This window comes from Notothenia coriiceps, unplaced genomic scaffold (assembly GCF_000735185.1).
Source record: "Notothenia coriiceps isolate Sejong01 unplaced genomic scaffold, NC01 NC01_scaffold00001460, whole genome shotgun sequence".
NCBI classification, from domain to species: Eukaryota; Metazoa; Chordata; class Actinopteri; order Perciformes; family Nototheniidae; genus Notothenia; species Notothenia coriiceps.
Window position 1 is genome coordinate 207,511 of NW_011334161.1, and position 13,077 is coordinate 220,587.

At 39.7% G+C, this 13,077-nt stretch overlaps 2 protein-coding genes across 4 annotated transcripts in view; one reads left to right on the forward strand and one right to left on the reverse strand.

Annotated features, from left to right (window-relative positions):
• The first annotated feature begins 659 nt into the window (after positions 1-659).
• On the forward strand, positions 660-10,933 carry sppl2 (signal peptide peptidase-like 2). Of its 3 annotated transcripts, none has more exons than XR_800065.1 (15): positions 660-764; positions 2,349-2,465; positions 2,597-2,779; positions 3,482-3,571; positions 3,811-3,950; positions 5,293-5,435; positions 6,137-6,233; positions 6,505-6,621; positions 6,772-6,853; positions 6,957-7,031; positions 7,120-7,182; positions 7,273-7,372; positions 7,459-7,536; positions 8,411-8,676; positions 9,289-9,374. XR_800065.1 is itself a non-coding variant. In XM_010789369.1 (15 exons), the coding sequence occupies exons 1-15, from the start codon at positions 717-719 to the stop codon at positions 9,457-9,459; spliced, it is 1,665 nt and encodes a 554-aa protein (XP_010787671.1). In that variant the 5' UTR covers positions 660-716; the 3' UTR covers positions 9,460-10,933. The 3 variants fall into 3 exon arrangements, 1 of the variants encoding a protein (XP_010787671.1); XR_800064.1 differs by having other exon boundaries at positions 8,411-8,823; positions 9,289-9,351; XM_010789369.1 differs by having other exon boundaries at positions 8,411-8,571; positions 9,289-10,933.
• A 586-nt stretch (positions 10,934-11,519) lies between these two features.
• LOC104961396 (rho guanine nucleotide exchange factor 18) overlaps positions 11,520-13,077 on the reverse strand; it is a 38,399-nt gene continuing 36,841 nt past the window's right edge. Inside the window, exon 23 of the mRNA XM_010789700.1 lies at positions 11,520-12,592. Within this exon, the coding sequence (XP_010788002.1) occupies positions 12,441-12,592 (152 nt within the window). The 3' untranslated portion in view covers positions 11,520-12,440. The remainder of the gene's footprint in view (positions 12,593-13,077) is intronic.

A 13,077-nucleotide genomic window follows, 5' to 3' on the forward strand; every position in this document is an offset into this window, starting at 1 on the left:
ATGGTACTATTTGTTAGGGATGACTCTGTTTTCTGATAAATTAGAGGAGAAAGTGAGGAGTCGCTAGTGGTTCCTAATCACACAAAAAGTTAAATTCCGTCTAAACTAAAGCTAAGTTACAGGACTATAATTCAGTACTTTTTTTTAGTTAACATAATTGTCTGACTATTTGGTGATGTAGGACAGCCACCTGGTTCATACTGTACCTCAGCTAATCTGAAGAGGAAAATAGTGATAATTCTTAAGTTATGGGCTTTTTTGTCACCTTTCCCATATTCGGCCTGGTGTAATTTGGCTCTTTTTCAGGGATTGGGGTAGTTCTAAAGAACAACCAAAAAAAAATGTTTTCCCCCAAAATAAAATTTGACAACAATCAATTTCATTAACGGGAGACCCTAAAGATAAGAAAAAGCATTGTTGTGTTTTGTTCTACCTCGGGTAGGGGTATCTCTAAAACTAAAGCCTTTTTTGAGGACTTGCTGCGCTAGACTATTAGGCCTACTTATATTTCCACTTTTCTGTGTTCTTTTTGACTGACTTTGACTTCAACCAATCAGGGACGTGTTCACTCGTTTCTGACGGTGACAGCCAATAAAAAAACTCCAAAAAGCAAAATGGGCGTGGCTTGGAACAGCTGGTGGGGGTTAGTGCAAGGCGCTTTGAGTGGAGCGGTTGGTTGGGTGGTTGATGGGGGAAACAACAACAAGCTACGCATCATGAAGGTCCCTGAAACACTGCTTTGGGCCGCTTTTCTCATACATAAGGTGAGAGAGACAGTGGGTATTTCTTCATAAACTGTTTCTCTGCACATTTACATTGCATTGTCAGACATGGCTGGCAAAAACAGCCGTGTTTTCGGGATGTATTAGCTGCGATGCTATGCCTGTTAGCTTGCGGAGATCACCGAGGGCCCTGGAAACAGGCACATCTTTCACACTTTGAGGCAAAATTAACGAAGCAGGATTATGTATGACTCACTGCTTCATGTTTAACCACTAGAGTTTTTAATGGCCGACTGCGATTCAGTATCGATTAGCCAGACATTAGGAACATGTTAGCCATTAACTCACATCTTGCTACAGTGTCACATCTCTGGTAACGCGTCTGAGCATCTGGGCTGGATGGTAAAACAAATTCTCAACCAATTATAATGTCCTTCTAATGTCATCAAACAAACTGTACTCTAAAGTATTACCAAGTGTTTTATTCTTCTCTTGTCTGTAAGACATTTGACATCATCTTTGTTATAATAAAACAAGTACTATGTTTTATTTACCTAAGTAGTAGCCTAAAACCACAAAGACAAATATAAATCTTACGATCCAAACTCTACTTATGTAGAAGTATAGGCATCAAAATATACAAAACGTGCAATATGAAAAGTACTCATTATGAAGAATAGCTCATTTAAACTATTATAACTAGTGATGCATTCATACTATATGTTTTGAAGGAGGGGCTAATCTCAAACACTGCCAAGTGGTTTTTTTCTACAATACATCAAATGTTGGCAAATAAAGGGTGGAGTAAACATTACAACATGTGATTTCCAAAGGTATTGGAGTAGTAGTATAACGTGGCATTAATACTCCAAAGTGTACTTGAGTAAATGTTCTTAGTTACATTCCACCATTGTACAAATCCTAATATCTTACAATTTGACATAATACACTTTGCCAATTTTCCACTGAGTTTAACACATGATAATTAGACAGAGCACATATCTGTTCAACTCACGAATGGCCCTTTTTTATTCACTCTCAGTTTTATCTCAGGATGTTCAGCAAAAGGCATACTTATGTGCTGTAGGAAATACTCTGCATTGTTCATGCGGATCGAAGTTAATATCTTTATAGGTGAAATTCAGACGTCTGACATCTAAGCGCCAATTAGAAAACAGTATTTGGCAATCAGCCAATCAAATTGCAGCAGGGCAACAGGCAATCAGCCACACCTGGCATCAACTTCAGCTTCCATTGCCACAGCTTTGGGCATGCGCATTGTTGTTTAATTATATAGTTGATTGGAAGTGAGTGGGCTACCTATCTTACTCAAATTACCCTTCAACTCCAAATGTATATATTATGGCTAGTATAAAAAAATAATATTTGCAATACATAAAAAAAAAAACTCAAATTCAAATTGTCAACTTTAACAATCTTCATTGTTTAGAAAATACAAATAAACATGATACATTTACAGCAATGGTTTTGAATGTAACCTTGTTACAGAACAGCAACGACAGTTCACATGTGTGTGGAAATAATGTTCAAGTCTATGTTCTATACAAAAAATCAATTTTATAAATGTTTGATGGACGTGGAGTGATGTTGTTGTCATGTTGGCAGGTGGTGGGAGAGTACGGCATGGCCCATTTCAGTGACATGGGCAAGAGCAAAGGGAAGGATTACTGCATATTCTTCAACTCTCAGTGGGCCCGTCTACCTCAGGACCTCAACAAGGCAGTAAGTCACGAGCGAGCAACAAGACATGTCTGCAGTGCCTATTCATAAAGACACTTTGTGACCTTTTATTTATGGTAAGAGTTGACCCCTAACAGAATATGTTAACGTTGCACCCTTTGTGTGTCTTAAAGTCTCGTCTTCCGATCTATGACCTGACTTCATCGGTCCTGTGCTCGCCCTCTGACGTCCCAGAGGGAGGATTCCCAAATCGCATCCCCATGGTGATGAGAGGAAACTGCACTTTCTATGAAAAGGTCAGACTAGCCCAGATTAACGGAGCCAAGGGCCTGCTCATCGTCAGCAAGGACAGACTGGTAAACATGCTTATTACTCTAAAAAGTCCATCTGTCTCTGATATGCCACCCCTGTGCCTTATTTTGGAACATTAATAAAAACAAATATAAGCGATCATTTTGAAAGTTGAGAACATTTCATTTTTGCATAGTAACATTTACTTTTAAGTGAAACAGCTGTAACACCAACACTGACATTTGATTGACTGCTACCAAATCCTATTTCCCTTTTCTTTTCACAACGAGGAAACAAGTATTAAAAGAGGTGTAAATCACTACAAGCCTAGCCATGCCGAGAGCTGTAGCTATGCAACTGCGAGCTAGCTAATTGTCCCGATATGAAACACGGGCGTTGTAGCTGCAGTGAGAGAATAGGTAAAGATATTACTTCAGTTATGCAACTTTCAAATGTGTTGTCAGTTTTGTTATTTCCGTCTTCTATTGCAACAATTTTAAAACAATCTTCTACATTTTGGAGTTGCAACAATATCTTTCAAATGTACAAACATATGTGCAACTCATAGCACAATTTAAAAAATCAACACAATAGATTGACAACTGTTCGATTTGTATCCCCCTAAAATAATGTCCCATGGTGTTCCACTGAAAAGGAAGGAACTTTGCCTCTACATCTTAAAGATGTAGCTTATTACATTGTGCATCAAGAGAACATTGCATTTGGCACTTCGGAAAACAGAAATGTGTTTTTGTTTTGAATCACAGACACCCCCAGCAGGAAACAGGACTCAATATGAAGAGATTGACATTCCTGTAGCGCTGCTCAGCTACACTGATCTGCTGGAGATTACCAAGGTGAGGGGCCATTCAACAGAAGACTAACAAACCTGAGTGTTCAACTGTGTCCGTGTTTTTCTCTTCCCCAGCAAAGTCAACTCACCATAAACATTTTAGAGTCCGACTCTGGAGAGACAGGAAAGTGGATCTCTGCCAAATGCTAAATAATGCATGTTTGATGAGAATCTACTGAGGAGGATTTTGTTGTGTAGAGCTTAAAAATAGCCTCGACTAAATGTTGTTTCTAACTGCTGCAGAAATTTGGTGACGAAAGACAGGTCGCCATGTACGCTCCCAGTGAGCCGGTGCTGGACTACAACATGGTGATCATCTTTCTGATGGCAGTGGGAACCGTTGCTATTGGAGGATACTGGGCCGGCAGCAGAGACACCAAGAAGTGAGTGAAACGATGGAGGAAGCTGACGTTTAATGTGGAATAATAGTCATTTTGAATGCTTAAGTGGGTTACAATGTATACAGAAATAACCCAGTGGTTTTATATTTTAAGAATAGAGGGTACCCCCTTTCTTGGTTGGAACTTTTGAAATCCAAACTGGAAACTAGTAAAAAAAATATTTTAGAGACAAAAAAGGTAGAAGGTGATGCTGGTTGTTCTTTCCGTTACATTGCATCATCACAGGATGCAGTTTCCTTCTTCCTTTACACATACTAGGGCTGCTCAATTAAAATCGTATTTTAATCGCAATTACGATTTTGGCTTGCAACGATTATGAAAACAACATAATTTTTCTGTTGAATTATACTTAAAGTTCAGGGTAATCAACTGTTTTTTTTTCAATAAATGGATGTTTTAAAAGTATATGGATAATCGTTTTTAATAATTGTGATATCAATTATTGACCCAAATATACGAGATTATGATTTTTGCCATAATCGAGCAGCCCTAACACATGCAGCTCTTTTTAAAACAGACAGCTAAATATAAATCAAAGTGAAGTTACCAGGGGGGTCGTCTCCAGGGAAAATGAGTCCCAGTTCTCTTGGCAGAGAACTACGAGCATACGATTGCTCAGTCTTCTCTCTCAGTAAAGTGTGTGTTCAGTCTGCTCCTCCCCCAAAGTGCAGCGTTGTTTATTTGAAGCTGTACGGGTGACTCATGGCTCGAGCCAATGCGAGTCAGTTCTTCCTGACCGAGTTGGCACGGTGACTCAGGCCACAGTCTGACGCACAGCACCACGGGCAAGAAAACACTTTGGAGTATAAGTGTGTGTGTTGAACTAAGGAAGGAAGTAGCCCAGGCAGCCACGTGGTGGTAAATATTATATGAGCATGATGAGGTGATCATCCTGGCTGCTTTGGAAAGTCCCAACCATCAGTAAATACGGTTTAAAACTAAGAGCAAGCTGTCTGTGCTGCGCTAGTTATACTTAACTTCACCAGCCCCCAAAAAAGGAGCCATTGTTTCCGCGCCACTCAGTTCCCCTGGGATTTTTTGTATTTTATGTAAATAAGGTGCATGAAAAAAGTCAAGAGGGTGATGGTTTTTCAGGCTGTGCAAAGTAAAGTCAGTTAACTATCTGTTTATTGTCAATTGCTTTCCAAGTTATAGTATTAGTTAGTTGGTTTGAAAATGATAAGAGAGGACTTGAGTATCCCTGCCATAACCCTATTTTGTTTAATAAGCTGGAACCCGAGCAGATGAGCCTCTCGAGTTATGAGCGTCCGAAACAAGAACCTCAGGCCAGCACGCCTCTCTGAAATTGGGTTCTTTCCTGCAGACGATACATGAAGCACAAGAGGGACGACGGAGCGGAGAAGCAGGACGAGGAGACGGTCGACGTCACCCCCATCATGATCTGTGTGTTCGTGGTCATGTGTTGCAGCATGCTGGTGCTACTCTACTTTTTCTACGACAGCCTGGGTACGACAAATATCAATGATGATATAACTCAACATGCTGGTCCATACTCACTTTTTGTTAAACAAAACATTTTTGGGTCAGATCCACTTCTATGAGAGTCAATTGATGTATTGCTGTGTTTCCTGCTTCACTCATTGAGGTCAGGCATGACTCAATAATGCAGGAAACAGGATGTGAAGAATGTGGTCGACAATGTTTTACAAATAATCGTAACTCCAGTTCCACTTAACAGCCTTTTCTAATTGTAAAGCACATCTCGCAGGCTTGTGTTGGTAATTATGACATCAGTGTAACATCTTATAGCTGATTTCATACGCACACAAATGACTTGGCTATTATTGTAATTCCAAGATGGATAAATTGATCGCTTTGAAGACAATATAAAACCTCTCCCTATGAGTTGTTTAAATCATTAAGAGACGTTGGGTTTGTGCAAAAATGAGTTAATAATTCCTCCATTTAGTTCAAACCATAGATTCCTCCTCATTGAAAGACTGGCTGTGCAGTAAAAGAGAAAATGATCCAGTTTACATTTTAAAAACTGCTTTGCATTTTAACTCCAGTACGTTATATACTGGACACACAGCGGTGAAACTGATACACCTATTGGACTAGATTTGTCAAAGATTAAACAACCCATAGAAATGTACATATCACGTGTAACAATCTCCTCCTGCCTCCCCTGTTTCCTCACCCCCCAGCTATTTGGGTCATAGCCATCTTCTGTCTGGCCTCCTCTGTGGGCCTGCACAGCTGCCTGTGGCCTTTTGTCCGGAGAATCCCTTTCTGCAAGTGCAGGTGAGACTGTTCACACGAGTATGATTTCAGAATCATAGCTGACCCAAGAAGTCATGTATTATTGTATAATTTACATACAGTGGGGCAAAAAAGTATTTAGTCAGCCACCGATTGTGCAAGTTCTCCCACTTAAAAAGATGAGGCCTGTAATTTTCATCGTAGGTATACCTCAACTATGAGAGACAAAATGAGAAAAAAAAATCCAGAAAATCACATTGTCTGATTGATATACATATATGGTTATTGATGTGTGGACTGCTTACCGCTGCAGGGTCCCAGAGAACAACCTGCCATACCTGCACAAGCGGCCGCAGATCCGCATGCTGCTGCTCACGGCCTTCTGCATCGCTGTCAGCATCACCTGGATGGTGTTTCGCAATGAAGACCAGTAAGTGCAAAGATACAAAAAAATAAATACAATAAACATTTTATTCGCTGTTGGTCTCAGTGTAAAAATGGCATGACTCTGAAGTGTGTGTACATGTTGGAGGTGCATTACATGAGGGTCTGCCAGCTGACTCAGTCTCGTGTCCTCCAGGTGGGCGTGGGTGTTACAGGACGCCCTGGGGATCGCCTTCTGTCTCTACATGCTCAAAACAGTCAGACTCCCCACATTTAAGGTGAGTCAGCACTCTCATCAAATATTGTTTTTAACATTTTCATTGGGTTTGTTTGTTGCGTATGTTAGTTGTAATCTCACCTGACCTCCCTTTCTGTCTGCAGGCTTGCACCTTATTACTGTCGGTTCTTTTTATCTACGATGTCTTCTTCGTATTTATTACACCCTTCTTTACAAAGGTATGTAGTTCATTCAAGGCTATTCAAATGTCTACAGTCTGTGTTACTGTGCGTCATACTCACGTTGCCTGCGGCCTGTCCTCCACAGAGCGGGGAGAGTATTATGGTGGAGGTAGCGACCGGTCCGTCCGACTCCTCACATCATGAAAAGGTGCGCTCGTTTTGAATCAACACGACTCCTTTGCTTCTCTCAGCTCAGAGGAAAAGTAAATGCTAATAAACAAATGTTTGTTTCCTCCAGCTCCCCATGGTGCTCAAAGTGCCGAGGTTGAACTTCTCTCCTCTGGCTCTGTGTGACCGGCCCTTCTCCCTCCTGGGCTTTGGGGATATCTTAGTACCAGGTAATTAAAGAGGAACTCAAACTCATTAAAGGTGGTTGAATATTGTAGTTTATATTGATCTGTTAATCTCTCTGTTTTCTTCTCAGGTCTGCTGGTGGTTTACTGTCACAGATTTGACATTTTAACACAATCCTCCCGTATCTACTTTGTGGCCTGTACTATCGGTACGTACATACATAAGTATTATAAGGGTTGTGAAGATTAAATGGTATGGTAGTGTTTGGTTACATTTGGATTCTGCAGGACCAGCCAAGAGAGACTATCTGTAGCTGACATTACAAGAGCCCATTTAAAAAGGGGACCTATCATGCAAAATGCACTTGTGTACGTCTTTTATACATGAATATGTGTCCCCGGTGTTCCAGGGAACTCACCAAGTGTCAGAAAACACAACCCTCTCTATTTTCCTCCATACCCAAGTCTCTTAAAAAGGATCTGATACAGACTGATCCAGATTTGAACACTTTTATGTCGTCACAGAAGTTGCGCTACGGCTATTGGGCCAACTCCACCAATCAGGAGGAGACAGCCAAGGAAGGACATTGCCGTTCAAAAGCGCTGGAGACGCTGTAGTACATATTTCAGGCCACCAGATGGTGCTGTTCTCACTGAATCCGAGCATGAAAGGCAGTGTTAAATTGAGCGAAATGAGGAATGGCTATATTTTGAAAAATAAAAAGTATAAATATGCCTTATATAGGTATGGTCCTACAATATATTATTCAAAAATAGCATGATAGGTCCACTTTAATGTACTGTCCCTCCCCAAGTTTAACAATAGGTTGCTGGAAACATGTTTCCATATATCAGATTAGCAAAGACACTTTTTAATGTCCCCTATGTTCTTACTTAATTCATATTTCACTTTTGAGCTGATCAAATGTCTGACCAGTGCCACTAATGTCAATCACTCCAAAGACACTGAAGACCTAATTCAGATCAGAATGGGGCTTTGGAGTGAAATCTGCTTCAACTCAAGTGTTGTCTGGATTTTCAAAAAAAATGTTGACCTTGTGTCTGCCTTCTCTCCGGTTGTAGCGTACGGCGTGGGCCTGCTGATCACCTTCGTGGCGCTGGCCGTGATGCAGATGGGTCAGCCGGCCTTGCTCTACCTGGTGCCTTGCACTCTGCTCACCAGCCTCAGTGTGGCGCTGTGGCGCAAGGAGTTGCCCCAGTTCTGGACTGGAAGTGGATTTGTGGTGAATACCAGTTTGATATGACCGCCTACTGCCGAGGAACAAAAAAACATCAACACAAAAAAAAATCTTAAGTTAAAAACATGCAGAGTAAAGTAGAATCTTAAGTTGAGTAACCCCTTTTAATAATACCATCCGTGCTTCTTTCTGTTTTACTGTCCCCTCCCTCCCATCGCTGCTCCTTGCCCTTTATTTTACTATGGGTGTGCTGTAGTCTGCTGCTGAGGGCTCAGCTGTCTGTGAATGTCACTGCAGGTACTCCATGTGGGCTTGCTTCTCTACCATTAAAACATCTTCATGTTGCTTAAGGTTCCTTTTTTGTGGTTTTTCCCTTTAGAGTAGATGTGTTTTTATTTTCTGCGTGCACACATCTGGGATTAGCTTTTAGATTAAGCAAACATTGGTGGTGATTTAGAAAAGCTTGTGTTATTTCTAAAATAATACGCATGTTTTTGTATGTGGGATTTTCTTTGATATGCTTCCACTTTTCTTTGTGCATATCTGGGACTTGTTATCTCTGCGTACAGGAATACCTCCGATGACATTAAGGCTCCTTTAACTGGGTGTAATGAAAAGCCTTAAATCTACCGTGTGGGATGACTGCATTTTGTTTTGTTTGTCTTATCTACGGCCTTTTCTGTCTTCTGTTACCATTACATTTAGTTTTCTGCTCCACACCATTCAGCCATCTTATATAGACACTGTTTTTGTCCCCTGCAGCCTGCCATAGCGCTCGCACCGATCAACTGTACACAATCTGCAGCACCGCCGTCTGAGGATCATTTGAATAAACCGGAGCCACAAACCACAGAAGAAGATGATGAAGAAGACTCACCCCAATTACCGCCTCAGGAAACGGTCGGGAAACAAGAAGGAAACAAATCTAACTGAAAGGACTTCTAGTACGGCATTTCACATTTCACTTCATATTTAAATTTATTTTTTTTTTTTTTTTATAAATTGTGTCTCAGTTAATGGGCATTTCAAGTTCAGACATTTATTTGCACTCAGTGCGAACAGCGATGGGATCTGTGCTTTCTGAAGTCTCAGAAAAAAAGACCAAAAAAACCCACCCATTTACAGTCTGTACCTCCTTTTTAAAAAAGGGAATAAAAGCCAAATCTGGAAGCTACACAAGCTGTTACACTAAAGACTTACATGAGTCTTGAGCTGAGGCTTTAGGCCGAACATCTTCAGGCTCCAGCTTCTTAATGTTGAGGATTTTAAGGCTTTACTGTTTATACATACAAGTAAACTGGGTATCTTTGAACTGCTATTTGAAGGAAACAAAGTCATTGCAGGGTTGAACTTATACTAAGCATTTTATATTTTCTGACATTTAAAAAAGGCAATTCAATAATCAATTGGATAAATGGCACAATAATTAATAATATAAATAATCTTTAGTTGCTATCCTTAGGTATACAGATCAGCTGTGACAGATTAGCACTAGCATGTTTATCGCTGACTTGTGTAAAACTCTCCGATGTGGTAGGACCTTTAAAAGATCACGGCAGGCTCGAATGCATTTTTTCCAAAAAGCACACAAATACAAACACTACAAGTTCGTGTCCCTTATCCTTTCATTACATTATAAACTAAGGTTTCACAATAGAAAGCAGTGATGTTTTAAAATGGGGAGTTAAGGTTGTTACCTGAGCCAAAGCTATTAGATAGTTGTTTTTGTTAATTTGTTTTTGGTATACTTTTTGTTTTGCATGCTATGGTTTTGTTTTTACCATTCATAAAAAAAACACTGTATAATCCTAAGTGTAGACCGTATTGGTGCTGCAACAGTTAAAATGTCAACCATTGCTTTTCTGTTCCCCCTAGTACTCATCCATGTTGTCTTAAAAGAGTTGGTTCGGCCTTATTGAGTCTGTGTCGGGAGGTAAAGAGGAATGTGTCGAGTGTAAAAGTTGCTTTATGAAATGATGTGCTGTAGTTTGACGTATGAGTTGAAGAGCGAGTTGTAAAAAGCATTTGCACAATTTTTTTTTTTGATTCATGGGATGACTGAAGCTGTTGCCTCATGGCTGTATATGTTTATGTATTCTCATAAAGGGTGAACCCAAGGTGTCAATATATCCAATACTCATAATTTAGTTTTGGAAGTCAGAGGTGACATCACTGTACACGAGTATAAATGTATTTCTTATCCATTTACGAGGCCTATTAAACAAGTTTAACATTCCTGTGAAGACGTTGAGGGAAGAAGTACAAATCATTTGTTCAGATGTGAGATTAGTTGTCTGGATGTGTTTTCGAGGACATCAGATTATTTATTCACCAACAGTTTGTCACCAAGTGGTTTTTAAAGCCTCTGTTGAGGAATACATATAATAAAGAAACATTGTATTTGGAATTTGGTGTGTTTTGGTTTTTATTGCACGATATTACAGTGGGTTTTTTCAGATTTTGAAAGGTATGTGATTTTTTTCGAGACTGAAAAAAAGTTATAAAAAGGTTTTGAATTTTCTATTCGTTTTTTATTTTTTTTTATCAAAGGGTATGTATATTACTACAGTACACATGAATATACCATGCATGTACTGACACTGGGAGTTGGTTTTATGTTTTTCACATGCTTTCTAATGTAGTAAAATTAAATAACAAGAACATATTGAAAATGTATCGAATGTTATTTAACCAAACTATTCAGCTCGGGAGTAATTTTACTAACTACAGTCCGGATGTTTTAATGAGTGTTGAAGTGAAACGGTACTCAAGGTAACACCCTTCCCCAACCATGTATTTTGTGTGTATATGATACTTCATACTAATGAGATATTAGACATTGCCCTACCTAAAGCAAACTACTATTAAATATATAATATAATATAAAAACAAAAAATGTAATCTTGGTTGTGATTTGCTTCTATCAGCCAACCTAGATGAATGTGGATGGATTTGTGTTACATTGAAATACTTCCACTGGATAACAGGAAATGAATGGGGAAAGTTCAATTAAAAGCACCTCAGCATCACTTATGGTTTTGAGTTACTTCCAGTTTAGTTTCTTTGAAAACATTATGTTTTCTTCAACAACATGAAGCCAATAAACCAAAAACTCAAGTCAACAATCTTTTATTCCAAGAACCATTGGTTGGTATTGGAAATTCAAATCAAACAAAAAAAAAGACAAAGTTCCATCATCAACATGTTGAATTATGCCAGAACCTTATTTAACAGGGAATGCCACTTGTAAATAATTATCTTACATTCTTATAAATGCTTCCCGCAGCCGTTTAGTCGTAAACGAAAACCAACCTGAAGTCAGGAAGTGCACTAAACAGCTGATATTACAAACTAATAGTAGGTTCATTCACATAACCTTTTAGTTTCATGATTACAGGAAATACCAAAGAGCGAAACTACAGGTCAAATTCCTCAGTTATCGGATTCACCCTGCAATAAAAAGTTTTTGCTTGGCTCCTTACATCTAAAATGTATCATTAAGTCAAATAAAAGTCAAGCTTAGTAGTTAAGACATGAGTGCTAATGGTAAAAGGCAACCGACTTTCATTTAAAATAAACAACTTTGGCATTTAAAGGTTTTGTTTCAAAATGGTGTTATATATATTCTCAATGTGCAAATGGGTTGATCTCTGTACATATTTTATATTTTTACAAAGTCCATCAGTATTTATTTACTTTTTTGACCAATCTGTAAACAAACAGCTGGTTTCCAGTGATAAAATACCGTGACGGTCCTCTTCATGATGGAGACGTTTTTCGGTCATGTCCAATGTCTTTTATAACATCCATTAGTCTTTCCATGTGTGAAAGTCCTCGTAACAGCTCCATCAGTGTTTCATTTGAGTTTTTATGGTGGACAAGGCCTGGTCCAGACTCCAGAGTGTAGTTGAGGATTAAAGGAATATTACCTTCTCTTTGCCTGCTACCAGAATATCTGTGGGAAACGGAGGCGGGGGTGGTGGGGGACCATCGTTGCTCCTCTTTTGCGTGCTGAAGGACTGAGACGTTTTCTTATTGCGAACAGATTCTGGTGGGTCAAAGGCACCTGGAGGAGCAACAAATGGATGAATAATTGTCTTCAGTAGGTACAAGTAAAGTCACAGCAACATCTAACCATATAAACCATTCCTGCTATCTCTGCACTGCATGCCTAATCTCCTCATCCCAGTCGTAGGAGTAATGGTACACAAGCATATATACCAAGTGTCCTTTTGAGTGAGTGTGTGTGTGTGTGTGTGTGTGTGTGTGTGTGTGTGTGTGTGTGTGTCCGTTTCTCAATCGCGAGGAAACTGGCTTCCAAGCCAATATTTCAAGGATACTACGTCATCGAGTGCCGCCGAAGGACTGTTCCAATCTACAGCATACTTGGAATTCCACCGAGGCCACGTCCTTGGTTTGGGGGTAATTTCGAGGCTGCACATGGGTAGACTTCGCGTCCTTCAAATCCCCACAATGCTTTGCGCACGGACCAATTTCAAAAACCCTTGCGGAGAATGGCTGAACCGACGCAGCTCAGCACACATTTAAATG